Below are 18,796 nucleotides of genomic sequence, written 5' to 3'. Positions count from 1 at the left end.
TTTTGGGTGGCAAATGGAGCATTAGACCTAAAGAGATTATTCAAATTGGTGGACTGATTAGGGGTCCTGTGAACCACCATAAAAGTGGCAGCAGAGGAGAAACTGGGTGCCTTTCTGGCCTAGGGAGTTGAACAGGTTAAAACAGGGTTTGTCAATAGGGCTGAGTTTCAGAAACATTTTGGATTGGATAATTCATTGCTTTGTGCATTGTAGAATGTTTGGCAGCCTCCAGTGTAGATGCCAGTAGCAGCCCCTGTTATGACAACCAGAAATCTCTTCGGACATTAGGAAATTCCCTGCAGTGCAAATTGCTCTTCCTCCCGTGGAGAAACACTTGTTAAGGCCTTACTGTCTCCCCCATGGCCTGAAGGATTGTAGGCCCTTGGCCCAGAAACTTCCCTGTTCTTCTTCCTGCAAGCCCCAAGAATTTCACTTTCGTTTCTCAGCCAGCTTCTGGGAGGGAGGGACTGCATGCAGCTGAGCACCTTGTGGTGAGTGAATCCTATCCTGGCTTTTCTCCACCACTTCAACTAGGAGTTGAGATTTCCCCCGCTGGGGCCTGAAGGTGTGTGGGGAGGTTTGTGGGGGCAGAGAGTGGGAGATGCTGGGAGGAAAGTACTAAGCGAAGTCGGGGGAGTTTAGTTCCTGCTCAGAGACTGGTCTGCTCTAAAAGGAAGTAAAGAGTGCAGAGAGATGGCGGCCCTAAGTCTGGGGAAAACTGCCTTGAAAGAGAGAGTGATGAGGAAGCCAAGGTCTTGTTTATTTCCTGGAGGAATGATTGCTTCTCCAGGCCGAGTCCATCCCAGTTGCCTTCCTGTTCTGTAGATTTGATTTTCTACCTCATAAAGGGAACTGGAATCTCCTTGGTCTCTGTGTTTCAAAGAGAGAAACAGAAGGCCTCTTCTTTTGTGTCCCACTCTACCTCCTCAGAGGAGAGGGGTCCCTGTATTCCCGTTTGTGAAAGCCCAAGCTCCTGAGGTGGAATTGTTTAGCATCAAATAGGAAAAAAAAAAACACACAGCCCACAGCACCGCAGGGGGAATCTGGCTTTTCAGGGGCCTCCTGGCAATCAGGTGAGGCTGTGGCTTCCTGGCATGTCCCCAGCCCTTAGCGTGCCCGGGACAGCTGGTTAGATGACCTGATTGCTGTCTGCTTCTTTGTTCCCTTTTATTTTGTGTTCTGGAACTCCAGTCTCAGGACTCAGCTTGCTTTTCTCTGTATACACTTGATTAGTTTGGTGTTTTGTTTTCATGCTGAGGATAGAACCCAGGGCTTCTGGAATGCTAGGCAAGTGTTCTGCCACTGAACTGCATTCCTAGCCCTTTTTATTTTTCCTCTTGGGACAGGGTCTTGCTAGGTTGCCCAGGCTGGCCTCCAACTTGGGATCTTCCTGCCTCAATAGCTGAATCTGCAGGAGTGTGACACTTCACCTAACTTGCTTATTTTTACTTCAACTTTTTTTTTTCTTTTTTCTTTCTTTCTTTTTCTTTTCTTTCTTTCTTTTTTTTTTTTTTAATACCAGTGATTGAACCCAGGGGTGCTTAACCACTGGGCCACATACCCCAGCATTTTTTTTTTTTTTTTTAACATTTGATTTTGAGACAGGTTCTTGCTAAGTTGCTTAGGGCCTCACTAAGTTGCTGAGGCTGGCTTTGAACTTGCAAACCTCTGTCCTTAGCCTCCTTAGCTGCTGGGATTATAGACATGAGCTGCTGTGCCTGGCTTACTCTTACTTCAGAAATACGTGTAACCCTGTCTTCCCCCCTGCCTTGGAACTTGGTCATCATTCTTTCTCCTGTGCACACCTGTCCTGGGAAAAGAGATATAACTAGAAGACAGTCCCAAGGAGTTCTCAGAGAGAAAGGGAAACTCAGCTCAGGACCAGTGGGGCCCTTGACATAAGTGATAGAAAAGAATTTCAGTATGTGTCAGTAGAGGAACAAAGATTTATCTAGGATAGCAAAAGGTACATATTCCAGGGAAAATGTGGGTCACCTCAACAGTGAGAGATGGTTTGGGGACTCGCAGCTGTTTTTAAAGGAAACTTTGTGAGGCCTGGATATGCACAGGTATGTAGGAATGATATCAGTGTGGTGATCTCAAGAAGATTATGGTGTTTGGTCAGTGTTAGGATCCTTATACTGACCTAGTCTTCATTATCTGGTCAATATAATAGTGCTGGAAAGCCCCTCTAAAAAATTACAAGTTTCTCAAAATACCCTATCTCCCTTTACTTAACAAAATACCCTATCTCTCTTTACCTCTTTAATTAGCAGTGCTCAAGATATTCATCACAAGTGAATGGATTTATGTTTAACTTTAAGATTTAGAGATTTCCTAGGAATTTGGGAGTGACAAACTTGGGAGAGAGAAGCTGGCTCAGGGACTGACAACCCAGAAAAGTATGTGGCACTTGTGAATTAAGTTTTCATTTCTTTGTTCTTCCTTTATGTCTCCTTTCTGCCTTTTAAAAAAAAAATCCTACTCCACACCTCTGCATTGATCATTAATTTATTACTGTTTTCTTTGCTCAGAGCTAATCAGCAGTAAGAGTAGGTTGTTGTTCAGGAAGAACCCAAAGTTGCAATGATCTTGCTAAGCCACTTGCTCTCTGTTGACCCTGAGTATTTCCCATTTGTGAGCAATTGGCCTTGGAAGGTGTTAGGTGCATTCTGATACCTACAGTGCTGTCCCACACTCCCCCTGCTCAGAGGTGACTGTGCCTGCCTTGCTATGAATCTGCCTGACTCCTGGGGAGGGTTCACTTCTGCTCAGAGGCTGATCTACCAAGATACAGGCTAAAATGAACTTACTTAGTCATACAAAACTCAATTCAAAGGAACTAAAGCAGGTTACTGGTGTGAAAAAGTGCTGTGAGCATCCATTCAACATTTAATAAATATGAAATACATGTAGGAACTTACATTCTAGTTAGGGAACGATAATAATAAATAATTGATAGACTATGCAAGAAGATACACAATAATATGCAAAATATATCATTCATATATATATATGTATATATATATATGTAGTACACAAGAAGATAGACTATATGAGACAGTAACCAATATTACAGTTTTCTTTTTCTTATTGGTTCTTTTTAGTTATACATAACATTGATTCATTTTGACAAAATTATTAAAGTATGGAATATAATTTGTTGTAATTCAGTCCTTAGTACTTCTCCCTTCCTTCTCTTCCTCCCTTCACCAGTTCCCTTCCTCCCTCTGCCTATTGCTTTTCCTATACTCTACTGATCTTTCTGCTATTTTTTTTAATTAGCATCTTGTGGATGTACATGATGGTGAGAGTCACTGTGGGATATTTATTTTAGTACACGGGAAAATTAGGTTAGATTCGTTCCACTATTCTTTCCTTATCCCATTCCTACTCCCTCCCCTTCAATCCACTTGGTCTACTTTATTGACCTTTGTTCTATTTTTTAAAATCTTTCCTTTATTTTGGATTAGTTTCTGCATATCAGAGAAATCATTTGACATTTGGTTTTCAGGGACTGCCTTATTTCACTTAGCATGTATATATAGAATATAATTTTATTTATACTTTCATCTGTCGAAGGGCATGTAGGTTGTTCCATAGCTTGGTTATTGTGAATTGTGATACTATATGGATTCTCAAGAGACCTGATGAAGACCTTTCAAATTTAAATAATTTTCATAAACCCCTCCTTGTAAGGAAAACTTTGAATAGACTCTGAAGAACTTTGAATAGACTCTGAAGAACTTTGAATAGACTCTGAAGAATGTGAGGAATTTAAAGTCTTTAATACAGGCTAGGATTTTCCCAGGCATTGAAATAAGGACAGGGTTGGTTGGGGAAGAATGTTCTGAGAGAATAGCAGGTGGGCTCAGAGGGATGCTGCAGTGGAAGGGGATTTGTTATCCAAACCTACCTGGATCGCCATGGAATCGTTCATATGAACTCGTGACTGGCTTCTTTCATTTAGCATAATGTTTTTAAGGTTCATCCAAGTTGTAGCATGTATTCATTCCTCTCTAAGGCTGAATAATATTCTCCTACAAACAGACCGCATTGTTTACCCATTTCTCCAGTAATGGACACTTGGCTGCTTCTAAGCTTTGGCTATAAAAAATATGCCGCTATGAAAAAACAAAAAAAAACTGACCTCATTCTGGGTTTGGGCAGAGGAGTGACTTAATTGATGTCTGCTTTAAGAGGTTTCCTGCAGGCAATAACATAAGAAGAGTGAAGAGAGCCAAGTAAGAAAGACCACGAAAAGTATTAAGAACACCAATAGGAGAACAATTTCCTGGAAACAAGGCAGAATAAACAGGTGGCTTGTACCAGAGTGGTGGCAGTGGACATGGCTGAAGCTAACTTGAAGAAACCACTCTCAACATATTCTGCTGGACTAGATGAGAGGACATGATACTAGGGGTTGCTAATCAAAAATGGTACTATAGTAAAAAGTGACTTGGGAATTCATTGACTATCTAAAAACTTCAAAGGACAGCCTTCCCCAAAGTCCCCTTCCTAAACAAGGTCCAATTTTACTACTTAACCTGCAGAGAGACAGAGTTTGCATTTACACCAGTGCAGATGGTAGGGGAAGACTCAAGTGTTGGTGCAATCACCTGACACCCAGGGTTTAGAGTTTTGTTTTTTTTTTTTCCGATGCTAGGGATTGAACCCAGGGCCTTGTGCTTGCGGGGCAGGCACTCTACCAACTGAGCTATATCCCCAGACCTACCTGACACCCAGGGTAGTGATAAGAAAAGATTTCTGAGGTGTCCTAAATTTAATTACAAAGTGGAGTGGAGGTGGGAAGGGAGGGGAGGTGGCAGCGAGGTTAATTAGTTACAAGATACAGGCCACAAAAACCAAAGCACCATTTTACGTTCATGTTTGTTAAAACCTTAAATCCTATCTCAACCCTTCAAGGTGCATGTTGCCCACCTATCCCAAAGTCTTCCAAGCTCACTGTACTCCTGCCCGTCTTTTCAATAACCAATGTAGATTCAGTGTAAATAACCTCTGTCTGCCTTCCTTCCTTTGGTTTTTATTATAAAATTCTCTGGCTTAGATCCAGAAGACATTTTTTCAACTGCCACCTAGCCTTATTGTTCAGGTGGCTGAGAGAACTTGTCCTGGGACAGCTTCTTGTTGGTCAGCATTTGTAATGGCCCAATAAACCCTTTTATTTCAGAGATCTCTGTTTTAGGAGTTTTGACCTAACAGTAGCCAGGTGACCTGGGCATTCTATCAGGCAGATGCCACTCATGTTTCCTTTTCTACTTCCCTGAATGCTGCTGGGCTTGGGTCTCTCTTGGGCAGTGGTGGGGTCATACAGGTACTGACCCCGCTGTACCTTCCACATTCTTTGGTTGTTATGGTGGCAGCTGCTTCGACATCAACTTGCAGCCCAGCTGTGAACATGTGGCCACAGCTCCATGGGGCAAGGCTTGTTCCACTACTTCCTCCTCTGTAGGTGCTTGAGGTTTCTCAGTTTCAGGAAGACACTAAGGGGAAGCAAAGAGAACAGAGAATCCCACATCTATGATGGGTTCACAGCTTCAGTGATAACGAGTATATATCATGCAAATCTTGCTAGTCATAAGACTTTTTAGTCCCACCTATATGTAGTCACTGTAGCCAGGAGTTAATAGCATTTCTCCTTTAGATAGTTTTCAGTATCCGGACCATAGGCTAGATTAAACCCACCATTCTTCTCATTAGGTTCATTTTATGGATGAGGTTGAGGGAGCAAGCCAGTCTCTAGGCCTGAAGTATCTCTGTACAGCTTTTTTATGCTTCATGATTCCTTTTGCAGAGGGGGAGATGATGTACCGGTTATCACATACTATGGGTCTTTCACTATCAAACTTTTTCTTTGTGGTACGGGGATTTAAACCCAGGGGTGCTCCACCACTGAGCTACTTCATCAGTCCTGTTTTATGTTTATTTTGAGACAGGGTATCATCAAGTTGCCCAGGCTGACCTCAAATTTGTGACCCTCCTATCTTAGCCTCCTGAGTTATTCGGATTACAAGGTGGCACCTGGCTCAAACCTTTACAACTGTATTAGTTTCCTTGGGCTATTATAAAAACTGCCCTGTTTTAGATAACCTAAAACAACAGGAATTCATTCTCTCACAGTTCAGGAGGCCAGATGTTCAAAATCAAGTTCATAGTAGACTTGGTTCCTTCAGGAGGCTCTAAAGGAGAATCTGATCTATGTCTCTCCTACTTCAAGTAGTTTCTAGCAATCCTGAGCACTCTTTGACTTGCAGACTTATCAGTCCCAACCCTACCTCTGTTGTCGCTTAGCTTACTTCCCTGTGTGCCTGTGTGTCCCTTCCTCTACTCTAGAAGGATGCAGGTCATTGGATTTAGGACCCATCCTATCTAGAAAGACCTCAACTTGATTTTATCTAAAAGACCTTATTCTCAAATAAAGTCTCATTTACAAAGGTGAGCATATCTTTGTGGGAGATTGTTTCATTAGCTTTTTCATTGCTGTAACCAAAAGACCTGACAAGAACAAATTTAAAGTAAAAGTTTATGTGGTACTCATGGTTTCAGAGGTCTCAATCCACAGGTTGCCAACTCCATTGCTCTGGGTCCAAGTGGGGCAGAACATCTTGATGGAAATTTGTGGAGGAGGAAGGCAACTCAGGACATGACCCAATCATTTCACCTGTAAGCTTTCTTCCATTGTCTCACACATGAGCTTTTGGGGGGCACCTGATATCTAAACTGAAACAGGAACATGATTTAACTTTCAATCCATTGGAGCATGCATTGAGACATTAATATATACTGAAACTAGTTTTTTTGTTTTGTCTTGGTTTTTGCTTCACAGTCCACTGTCCATATGGAGCCCAGGTACTGAGAGTGAGTGCCAAGGTGCCTCCATTTTGTGGCATATACTCTGACTGCCAGCCCTAGTTGCAGGACTGGTTTGCCACTCCCACTCACACGTGCTAACAGCACATATGCCCAAGCTCACTTGCTTAACAAGGGGATATGGACAGGGACACACAGCATCCAGTATAGAGAGGGTCCTCACAATGGTGCAGGAGGAACTCCATCCCTATGGTGAAAGCTCATTTTTAAGAGAACAAGAACCAGCAGATGTGTGGGAAACTCACGTGGCTTACATAAACCTCATTCCAACATACTGATTACCTTGTTAGAGTCATGAACGCAGCTTCTAACGACCTATAGGAGGATATTTTGTTATAGGTGACACAGCCCTTCTATGCTTGCCAAAAACATAATTTAAAAAAGAAAGTACGAGGAGAAGGTAAGCCCAATGTCATTTGTATAGGAAGAAAGATCTTAGGTTTAAGGATGATCCTTTTATTTTCCACATGACCAATCTAATTCCTGATCTTCTTTCTTTTACCTTATTTCTCATTTTTTTTCTTGCTTCTCTGTTTCCTTCATCAACTTCTCTTACTTCCTTCCTTCCAGTGATGGAAAGAGAATGTTGCTTTTGGAAAGAGATCATCACTTCCACATCACTTGGGAAGTATCATGTAGCTAGGTCCTGCAGGATTGCTAAAGGCCTAACAGCTCTCTGCTGATCAGTCACACTTACAACTTGAAACTTGAGATGTTCTGTCTTCTCTCAGGGTATTTACCAATGTGATTCCATCTGCCTAAAAATATTTCTGTCTTCCTCATTCCATATTCCCTTCTCATCATTCAACTTTCAATTCACCTTTTAATTATTTAAGGAGAATATCTTTGGTTACTCCCTTTGGCATATTATTGGATTTCCTCAAAGCACATACCTCTGTGCAGTAGTGGCTATCCCGCCTGTCATTTTATACTTTTACACCTTTATTAAAGATTATTTAATTAGTTTCTGTCTTATTTAGTTGACCATTGAGTTTATTATGGTTAATGTTATCTGTTTATGTTCAGTTTTGGACTTTCAGATTTTAATTCATTTTATAGATTTTAATCATTGAAGATAGTCTATCTTCAGTGATAATTTGCTTTGCTGAATGAATAAATGAATAATTAGCATTCAATTTATGAATGTGGATTGAAACATCTCTCCATCATACGGTCTCCCTTCATATATTGAGACTTCTCTCTTCTGATCAACAGACATCCCATTGGAATTTATTTTTCTTAGCTATCTGAGATGGATATGACTCTATGATTTATTTATACCATCTCTCCAACCCTACAAAGATACCTCTTTAGATTCCTGTCAACATCCCTGAAATATATTTATTATCTATTAATTAATTAATTTATTTTGGTACCAGGGATTGAACCTAGGGGTGCTTAACCACTGAGCCACATCTCCAGCTCTTTTTTTATATTTTATTAGAGATACGGTCTCACTGAGTTGGGTAGGGACCTAAGTTGCTGAGTCTGGATTTGAACTCATGATCCTCCTGCCTCAGCTTCCTGAGTCACTGGGATTACAGGTGTGAGCCACTGCGCCAGCCCTGACATATTTTTAGACCAAGATAAAATCCTACTATTTACAAACACAAGACTCCTCAAGACTTGCCAACTTGTGTGGATTCCTCCATTTCTACTCAGACATAGAATTGGGTATTATATTAGTCAGCTTTGGTTGCTGTGACCAAAATAACTGACAATAACAAGATTTGTTTTGATTCATGATTTCAGAGGTTTTAGTCCATGGTTGGGCTCTAGGTGAGGTGGAACATCGTGGTGGAAGGGCATGGTAAAGCTGCTCAGCTCAGGGCACCCAGGAAGAAGACAACAATTGTGAGGGAGAATCTAGGGACAAGTTAAGTCCCCAAGGACACACTTCCCCAACCAGTTCCTACCTGCATATAGTTTCCACCACTTCCCAGTGATCCATTCAGCTATCAGTGGATTAATCCACTAATGAGGTCAGAGCTTCATGATCCAATCACTTCCCTAAAGCACCAGCTCTGAGCATTGCTGCACCAGGCACCGAACCTTCAAACACATAAGATTTTGTGATGGCCAATGTGCACCCAATGATACATTTGTTGTTCAATAGATGAGTTAGAGCCGGGCTGCCTGATGAGGAACCAGGTAAGGAGAGAGTTGAAGGAAGAATAAAAATCTTGCCAATATCAACAGGAAGATCAGTAAAGAGCAAGTACAAATGTCCAGGGGCATTAATGGCTTAACTGGGCTCTTGAATTCCATTTCTGATTTTTCTCTCTTCTTCTTTTGGGTCTTCAAGAGTGTGGTCTTGGGGCTGGGGAGATAGCTCAGTTGGTAGAGTGCTTGCCTTGTAAGCATCAAGGCCCTGGGTTTGATCCCCAGTACCCCCCCCAAAAAAAAAAAAAAAAAAAAAGAGTGTGGTCTTGGTCAGTCCTTAATGTGTGCACAGTTAGAATCCTTGTTTTTGCCATTCTCACACCAACCTTTTTTAATCTTCCTAGCCATCCAGAAGGCTATACACAAGAAGCGCATCAGGAGTTATGACAGGAGGAAGCCAGGGGAGCAAGGCAATGGCTTCAAAAGTCCTGGTGAACATACAGGAAGAGGCAAGATGTCCCATCTGCCTAAAGCATTTAATAGAGCCACTGACTCTAGGCTGTGGCCACAGCTTTTGCCAAGCATGCATCGCCAGGAGGAAGAAGTCAGTGACCAGCCCAGGTGGGGAAAACACTTGTTTTACATGTAATATCAGGAACTTATTTGGAAATCCAAGGGCTAATCAGCCTCTGACTGACATAGCAAAAGAACTCAGGGAAGTCAAGTTGAGCCCCAACATTAGGCAGAGTGGAAACTTTTGTGCACACCATGGAGAGAAACTCCTACTCTTCTGTGAGGAGGACAGGAAGGTCATTTGCTGGCTTTGTGAGCGTTCTCAGGAGCACCGTGGTCACCGCACATTCCTCATGGATGAGGTAACCCAGGAATGTCAGGTAGGTCTCTTGACGGAGGGAGATGGCATTAGGTGGTTCTTGATAAGAAATTTCACCTATCCATTCTTCTTTACTCACATTGACCCATAGTCCTTAATCCTGAGATTTATTTTTCCTGTATGTCTCTTACCCTACATTCATCCTCTAAAATCTGGAGTCTGTGTATTCTCTCCATTTACATGAAGGGTGATCCTAGGATAATATAGTATCTTAACCAAGAGTAGATTTGGTGGTGATGGTAGGATTCCTCCTTTCATTGTAGGTGGAGAATTCTTTCCCAAGTTTAGCTCTAACTGCTCCTCTCAGCAGAATGATCGCTGGGGAACATTGTGGGTTGAATGTGGAGAGTATCTCTTGCTGTGGGGTCTGGACTCACTCTAAGGAAAGAGACAAGCAGGTTGCTGTTGGTGAGATCATTACTTTGATTCCCCGGGAATAAAGAATACATCACTTCAGATTTCCTCCCATGTCATAGATTTTAATCATCAACTCACAGTTTCTGTAAACTTTAGTCTCTTCTGAGATCAACCTGGTTTCTTCCATGTTGGTCCTCTATCCAGTTGTGGAGAAACCTCAAAGCTTGATTCTTGTGTGATTCCTTTCCCACAGGACAAGCTCCAGGCAGCTCTTCAGAGGCTGAAGAAGGAACAAGAAGAAGCTGAAAAATTGGAAGCTGATCTTAGAGAAGAGATAATTTCTTGGAAGGCAGGAGGAAACTCTTCCTGAGGGATTCTGACACAGGAATCTTGGGCAGGACCTTTGGTTCTAATCCTAGGAGCCCCTTCATCTTTGTCCCCTGCTGAATAAATCCAGAAGTCATTTGATTGTTGGGGGTGAGGGCTGGAGAGTGGACATGTCATGGTACATAAAATATTTGGAATTGAGCACAAAGATGAACGGTATGGTGGGAAAGGCTAGAGAATACTGTATTCCATTTTTCTTTTCCACTGAAGCTATTACACTTTATAGGAGGTCACTGGGCAAAAGACCAAATGTTTCTTCAAGGTTCAGAATTGAGGCGCATGATAATGGGCAGTTGTGGGTAACTGTCTACAAGTCAAGCCTTGCGGACTATGGTCCTAGATATTGTCTGAGATCATTACTTTAGAAGGTATTGAAAGGAAAATAGTAGGGGGAAATAAAAAAAAACAATTCCCCCAGAATTGCTCTCCTTCTTTTTTATTCCTCCGGGCTTGAAGTGCCTCAAGAATGTTTTCCTCCTGGCTCCTAATATCTTACACAGTGGACCCTCAACCTAACAGACTCATTACATCTCTCTCTCTCTCTCTCTGTCCATCTTTGCAGTATCAGGTACAAACTGAGAGAGAAAGGATACAAACAGAATTTAATCATCTTAGAAGAATCCTGGACAGTGAGGAACAGAGAGAGCTGCAAAGATTGGATGGGGAGGAGAAGATGATACTGGATCGCTTGGCAGAGGCTGAGGATGAGCTTGTTCAGCAGACCCAGTTGGTGAAAGAGCTCATCTCAGATCTAGAGTGTCGGAGTCAATGGCCAGTGGTGGAGCTCCTGCAGGTAATCACCTCATTTGAGGTTCTGAAAACAAGTCTATTACTTTATTTTTATAGCTAAGAATATTCTATGTTGAATAGGAGTAATTAAAGTGACCATTCTTGCCTTTTTCCTGATCTTAGGGGAAAGGCATTCAGGTTTTTACTATTTAGTATGGTGCTAGCTCTGGGGTTTTATAGATGCCCTTGATCAGGATAAAGAAGCTTCCTTCTATTCCTGGTTTGTTAGCCTTTCCTCTTTTGCTTTTATCTTGAAAGTGTGTGGAATTTTTTCAAATACTTTTTTGGGGTGCATCCATTGAGATCATCAAGCAGTCTTTATTCTTTATTCTATTAATGTGGTATATTACAATGATTAATTTCTTTGGCTGACCAAACTTGCATTTCTGAATTAAATCCCATCATGATTATTGAGGTCATGACTTTTTTTTTCTGGATTTGATTTTCTAGTAATTTTTGAAAAATTTTGTCTATATGCATAAGGAATATTGACTTGGAGGGTATTTTTTTGTTTTGTTTTGTTTTAACTTGTGATGTCTTTGTGTGATTTTAGTATCATGGTAGGGCAGGCCTCAGATAATATGTTTGAAAGTGTTTCCTCCTCTTCTGTTTTTTGTAAGAATTTGTGAAATATTGATATAATTCCATTTTTAAGTCTTTTTTTAATTTATTCCCTTTATTTGCCAGTTACCAAACTAATGAATTAGATGCCAAACACGATCCAAAGGGAACTAATTAGTTTTTTTAATGTCATTATGAATGCATGGATTTGAACATTTTGATGTATTTTAATCCATTGCAGTTATGATTTTAATGATGCTCCGGTTGTCCTACCGTTTTTAAGTCTTTAGTGAAATTTACCAATGGAACCCTGTGGTGATTTCTTGATAGGAAGTCTTTGACTTCCAATATAATCTCTTTACATGTTTTGTGTCTATCTATATTTTCTGTCTTCTTGAATCAGTATTGGTAGTTTCTATATTTCTAAGATTTGTTCACTTCACCTAGGTTATCTAATTTATTGGTGTAGAACTGTTTATAATATATAATTCTTTTTCCCCCCTGGTGCTGTGGATTGAACCCAGGGTCTCATACATGCTAGGCAAGCTCTCTACCACTGATCTATACCCCCAACCCCTTATACTTCTTTTTAATTTCTGTAAGGTCAGTAGTAATGTCCCATCTTTCATTCTTGATTTTACTAATTCACTTCCTCTCTGTTTTTCTTCATATGCCTATTTTGATACAATTCCACACATAAAGGCATGTTCATTTTGTTGATCTTTTTAAATAACTCTTTTTCGATTTGTCTGATTTTTTTTGTTTTTCTATTCTTTTTTTTTTTTTTTTTTTTTTTTTCATTAATCCTCCTACTCTAATCCTAAAGCTTTTTCTTTTGGTTTTGGGGATTGGACCCAGAGATGCTTTATCATTGAACTTCATCCCCAACCCTTTTTAATTTCTGTTTGAGACAGTGTCTGGCCAAGTTGCTAAGGGCCAGTTGCTGAGGCTGGCCTCAAACTTGAGATCCTCCTGCCTCAGCCTCAGAGTCACTGGGATTACAGGCATGATCCACAACTCTTAGTTTAATCCTACTACTTTCTGATTTATGTTCTTTCTCTTCCTCCTAGGACATGAGCGGAATCATGAAATGGTATGTATGGGTGACAAAAAGTAGTGCTTTTGTGTTATAAAAGTGCTTTTGTGTATAAAGTTTGTAGCCATCAGAATGAAAAAGGTCAGGGAAATTTGGACACTGTATTATCTTGTTGGTTACAGTGACGATTTGAGTGTTCCATACCTACTGAGAACTGACCAAACTCTATGTTGGTGAATTTGGTGGCTGAAGTTCAGAGTTAGGGCCAGAAAGTTTATTAGGGGAGTTTCACACTTGGACTCCCGAGACTTCCCTCATTTCACTTACCCTTGGACTCTGCACACAGTTCTGGATCCCTTATTTCTTAAGTGTTTGTCTTATGGCATAAAGGACCATACGGGACTTTTTTTCTTTTCTTCTTCTTCCTCTTCTTCCTCTTTTTCTTCTTCTCCTCCTCCTCTTCCTCCTCCTCCTCCTTCTTATTCCGGGGATGGTACTCAGGTACTCAGGGGTGCTTTGCCACTGAGCTACACCCCCAGCCCTTTTGAAATAGGGTCTCATTAAATTGCCAAGGCTCTCTTCAAATGGAGATCCCCTTGCCTCAGCCTCCTAAGTCACGGGGATTATGGGCATGCACCACCACACCAGGAAGGGACAGTTTCTTTATATTTTCTTTTCTTACATGAGAATAGAAGGAATCAGGTCATTCTATAAGGTTCTCACTAGATTTCTTGAAACAGACCCAAGACTTGGGGTTAGTGACTTTGACCCAGGTTGCTGATAATCAATCTCTTTTTGTTTATATGCTTTAGAAATGCATATGGAAAAGCTTAGTCCTCGTGCCTGTGGTTGCCAACCCACCTAGTAGCATCAAATTCCATACAAACATAAGACATTCTAACCCTCGTTAAGGAAGTCTGGTCCTAAGCCAACATGATAGAGATTCGGGCCTACTTTGTCTTCTATTTGGTGAAGGCTCTCAGGTCTAATTCCTAGATGCTTGATTTATTTTGAGTTGAGTTTTGTGCAGGGTGAGAGATAGGGGTTTAGTTTCATTTTACTGCATATGGATTTCCAGTTTTCCCAGCACCATTTGTTGAAGAGGCTATCTTTTCTCCATTGTAAGTTTTTGGCACCCTTGTCTAGTATGAGGTTACTGAACTTATGTGGGTATGTCTCCGTGTCTTCTATCCTGTACCATTGATCTACCTGTCTATTTTGGTGCCAGTACCATGCTGTTTTTGTTACTATTGCTCTATAGTAGAGTTTAAGGTCTGGTATTGTGATACCTCCTGCATCACTCTTCCTGCCCAGGATTGTTTTGGGCTGTTCTGGGTCTTTCGTTCTTTCAGATGAATTTCATGATTGCTTTTCTATTTCTATGAGAAATGTCATAGGGATTTTAATTGGAATTGAGTTAAATCTGTATAGTGCATTTGGAAGTATGACCATCATATTAATTCTGCCTATCCAAGAACATGGGAGATCGTTCCATCTTCTAAGGTCTTCCTCAAATTTCTTCCTTAAATGTTTTGTAGTTTTCATTGTAGAGGTCTTTCACCTCTTTGGTTAGATTGAATCCCAAGTATTCTAATCCTGCTCACTTTGGTGATCATAGTTTCTTTGCCAAGTGTGTGTAACTTCCCCATAGAATCTGAAATCTCTAATGTGGACTCTGGGATTCAGGCTCTAATCTGGTACACACAGAGCCCCATGTCACAACCAGGACCTGCAGCTTCACTGTTGATTTGCTCGGGAACCCACATACCTGGCCCTCCCTGAGAGACCCACTGAAATGAGAGAACTTCTCCACATCATATGACTTTTTCAGAAGTAGCAAAGACTTTTCCTGTGCATTATTTCATCTAATTTTGTATTATTTCTATGAAGTATCAAGTATTTCATTTTTAGAAGTGGGGACTATGCTTTCAAGAGGTATGAGATCTTTCCAAGGTCACATAGCGGGTTTGTGGGAGCATATTTCACATGGTGTGTTTCTTTTGGCATCAGGGTCAGGGCTTTCCCTTGGGTCCTTTAGGGAAGAGGTATCAATAACGTGGAAGGAGAAGAAGACAGTGGTGTTGGAGGGACACAGGATGAAAAATGTGGAGGTAAAGATATTTTGTTATTCCTAGGGGTGAGATCTGGACTCTGAAGAAGCCAAAAACTGTATCCAAGAAGCTGAAGACTGTATTCCGTGCTCCAGATCTGAGTGGGATGCTGCAAAGCTTCAGAGGTTAGCAGAGCCGAGGAAGAGTGTGGACAGGGAATTTTTGTGGCATCAAAGGTAGCAGGTATAGTCTAAGGATGAGGATGGAAGAAAGGAGGAAGGTCAGAGAAGGGGTCTTCTGAGACACAGAGAATGTGATCGGGTGTGAAGGAGAATGTCTGAGCATCTGACTCATCCTCTCATTTGCAGTTCACGGTCTTACCATGCTCCCCTCCCTCGCCTCTACTTTGGAGAAGAGATAGGTATCGGTGCTTCTAGTTTTCTTTGCTTCTAATCAAAATCATTATATCTTTTATTTCAGAGCTAACAGATGTCCAGCACCACTGGGGTAAGAAGTTGAAAGGTCTTCAAATCACTGTATGTGGACCACCTCAGAAGCTCGTGTTTAATGAGATTTTATCATCAGAACCTCATGCAGTCTCACATATGCATATGCATTTCTCTAGCATTCTGCCCCTCCCCTAATTCATGAACACAAATTGGCACCAAGTGCATTTCCCAAGTGCCCTCCTCACAGTGAGACCAGACAAACCCTGTTCTGTATCTGTCACTGATCTTTTTTCTTTTTCCCTTGCAGTGGACTTAACACTGGATTCAGGCAACCTAAATTTGAATCTTGTTCTTTCAGAAGATCAGAGACAAGTGATGTCTGTGCCAATTTGGCCAGTTAAGTGTTATAATTATGGCATCTTAGGCTCTCAACATTTCTCCTCAGGGAAACATTACTGGGAAATAGATGTATCCAAAAAGACCAGCTGGATCCTGGGAGTATACTGTAGAAAACGTTCTGTGAAGTTTGCTGTGAGAAAAGGTTCAAATTCTCCAAATGTTTTCTCCAAATACAGACCTCAGTATGGCTACTGGGTTATAGGTTTACAGAATGAATTTGAGTACAATGTCTTTGAGGATTCTTCCAGTTCTGATCCTAAGGTGTTGGCCCTCTTCATGGCTATTCCTCCCCGGCGTGTTGGGGTTTTCCTCGACTATGAAGCAGGCACAGTCTCATTTTTCAACATCACAAACCATGGGTCACTCATCTACAAGTTCTCTAAATGTCGCTTTTCTCAGCCTGCATATCCATATTTCAATCCTTGGAAGTGTACAGCCCCCATGACGCTGTGCCCACCAAACTGCTAAATTTTCTCATTCCCTCATGTACTACTTGTAGAATTCCTTGTCTAGAGGCTCATCTCCTACTTCTGAGCACATCTGTACCTTTCACGCTGTCTCTTCCTTGTGATTTCCCTTCTGTACTGGAGAACTTTTATTCATGCTTGAGATGCCTAGTGTATCAGACTCAAGTTAGGAGAGATGCTTTTCTACCTGTTTATTCTTTCTCATATTCTCCAAGACAGACTTCTAAGCCCTCCTAAAGATGGAGACTCGTTAGGCTGAGCATGGCAGCAGTCCTGTAATTCCAGCGACTCAGGAGACTGAGGCAGGAAGATCACAAATTCAAAGCCAGCCTCAGTAATTTAGCAAGACCCTGTCTCGAAATTTAAAAAACAAAAACAGGGGCCTGGGGATGTGGCTCAGTGGTTAAACACTCCTGGTTTGATCCCTGGTACCAAAATAAAGATGAATTATTATTAAAATATCCAGGCCCTCCCATTTCTCCCTAGTTCCCTTTCACTAATCTGAAGAGAGTTGTAAAGCCTGTTAAGCTACTCATCCATGTTATTTAGAACAATCTGCATGAATCACTCCTGTGACCAGGATGACCAAAAACGAAGGGATTTTTGGGCAAATGTCAGTTTGCCCAGGGTACTCCAGGATCATCAGGGAGTTGAGGAGAGAAAAGCATCCGCAATAGATTTACCCAGAGTGAAAAGTCATGTTCAGAGGATTTAGTCCAAATCCTGTCCTCTCTGTAATAAGCAATGTAATGGTTTATTACAGAGCTATGTAATGGCTTAATACTGAGCTTCTTTTTTCTCAAATACAAATCGGGATTTCAAACTGCACCTAAATTAAGATCATTATGTGAAACTAAATGTCAATAAATATAAAATGCCTAATTGCCTTATATATAACAATAACTATAAATACACTCATGATTACTGAAAATTTAGTCTTAACCTCCATAGCAGCTTGCACCTTTAGAATAGTAACAATTGTTTCTTCTGAATTTTCATTTTGCAAATACTCAGAGTCTACTGTCAAGACCACTTCAATTCTAGTTTTGTATTATAAAAATTTTTATTATTGAAGTTGGAACTGTTTTTAAAGTTCCTTATAAGGAATATATTTTCAAAACTGCAAAAGAGTGAGCTTCCCTAGTCTGTGCAATACAGGGAGCCATGTCTAGATACCTCTGTTATGAAGGACAACAGTCTTGTGTTCAGGGCTTCTCCTTGTGGTAAAGCACCTAAGTGTACTATTGTTAGTTACCACTCCGTGCGTCTTTTCTTTTCTTTTCTCTCTGTGGAGTAGAAAGGAGAGCTGGAGCTACTTTCTACTTTGAGCTGGTCAAAGGAGCCTGGAGCATTATAGGAAAACCTTAGGTGCAAGGAAAACTTTGAAATGCTCAGTCCCTGCAGCCATTAATGAAGCAAGAATAGGTCAAAGTAATGGCTACAACCAAGCTGAACTGCTTCATGCCAGGTGACAGATATAGAGGGTGAATTATGTGGACAGTTAAGACCCTGAGATTTGAATTCAAATAGAATTTCATTATCATAAGTGATGTTACTACTTCCCCTTAACTAAGTTAACTAAGTTAATTGGACTCAGTTTCTCTTTGGACATAAAGTTGCTGAGATTTATCCCATTGTGATATTGTAGTAATTAAACAATATGTTTGCAATAATTCCACATTTCCTAGCACATATGCATTGATCTAGATATCTATTTCCTATGTAAACTAAAATAATGTTAAAAATGAATATTAATATACTTTAAGTATTACTGTGGTTGATTTGTATCAAGAAACAGAAAATCTTGACTGAAAATCACAAATACTGTTTAAATTTCTTCATTCCCTCATAAATATATTTTCATTATAAAATTGCTCTTATTGTTTTCATATGCAGATTCTTTCATTTCTATTGTCTCATATTATACATAATATTAGAATTCATTTTGACACAGTTATAACAGCATGGAATTACTGTAATTCAGTCCCAGTAATTTCCATTATCCTTCCCTCCTCCTCCCCCTGTTCCCTTTCCTCTACTCTACTTTGATCTTTCTGCTATTTACTTGTAGTATTTTTTAAAATTAGTATCTTGTGGAAATACATAATGGTGAGATTCACTGTGGTATATTTATATATGTACACAGGAAATTTAAGTCAGATTCATTCCACTGTTTTTCCCATATCCCCTTCCCCCTCCCTCCCCCTCAATCCCTTTTCTCTACTCCACTGATCTTTCTTCTATTTTGATAGAGTTCACCCCTCTCCCCCATTATCTTCTTTTCTCCCCCTTTATTTTGACTACCTTTGGTATCATATACAGATTTTTAAAAGTAACAGTAACTGTCTCTGTAAGTGAACATACTATAAAAAGCTGATTTGACATCCTTTTCTATTTCCACAGTGATTCTCTTT

General features: G+C 40.6%; 1 protein-coding gene across 3 annotated transcripts in view; it reads left to right on the top strand.

Annotated features, from left to right (window-relative positions):
• The first annotated feature begins 370 nt into the window (after window positions 1-370).
• Trim34 (tripartite motif containing 34) overlaps window positions 371-18,796 on the top strand; it is a 29,185-nt gene continuing 10,759 nt past the window's right edge. The window contains exons 1-8 of one of the 3 annotated variants that reach the window (XM_047515871.1): window positions 371-491; window positions 9,399-9,887; window positions 10,497-10,592; window positions 11,193-11,423; window positions 13,051-13,073; window positions 15,152-15,252; window positions 15,548-15,574; window positions 15,824-17,210. In XM_047515871.1, coding sequence (XP_047371827.1) covers window positions 9,438-9,887; window positions 10,497-10,592; window positions 11,193-11,423; window positions 13,051-13,073; window positions 15,152-15,252; window positions 15,548-15,574; window positions 15,824-16,383 — 1,488 coding nt within the window. In that variant the 5' untranslated portion in view covers window positions 371-491; window positions 9,399-9,437 and the 3' untranslated portion in view covers window positions 16,384-17,210. Of the gene's footprint in view, window positions 566-9,398; window positions 9,888-10,496; window positions 10,593-11,192; window positions 11,424-13,050; window positions 13,074-15,151; window positions 15,253-15,547; window positions 15,575-15,823; window positions 17,211-18,796 lie in introns of those variants that run through there. The other 2 variants (XM_047515872.1, XR_007103835.1) reach the window with 2 other exon arrangements.

This window comes from Sciurus carolinensis, chromosome 11 (assembly GCF_902686445.1).
Source record: "Sciurus carolinensis chromosome 11, mSciCar1.2, whole genome shotgun sequence".
Lineage (NCBI taxonomy): Eukaryota > Metazoa > Chordata > Mammalia > Rodentia > Sciuridae > Sciurus > Sciurus carolinensis.
This window is presented reverse-complemented; position numbering and strand designations above follow the sequence as displayed.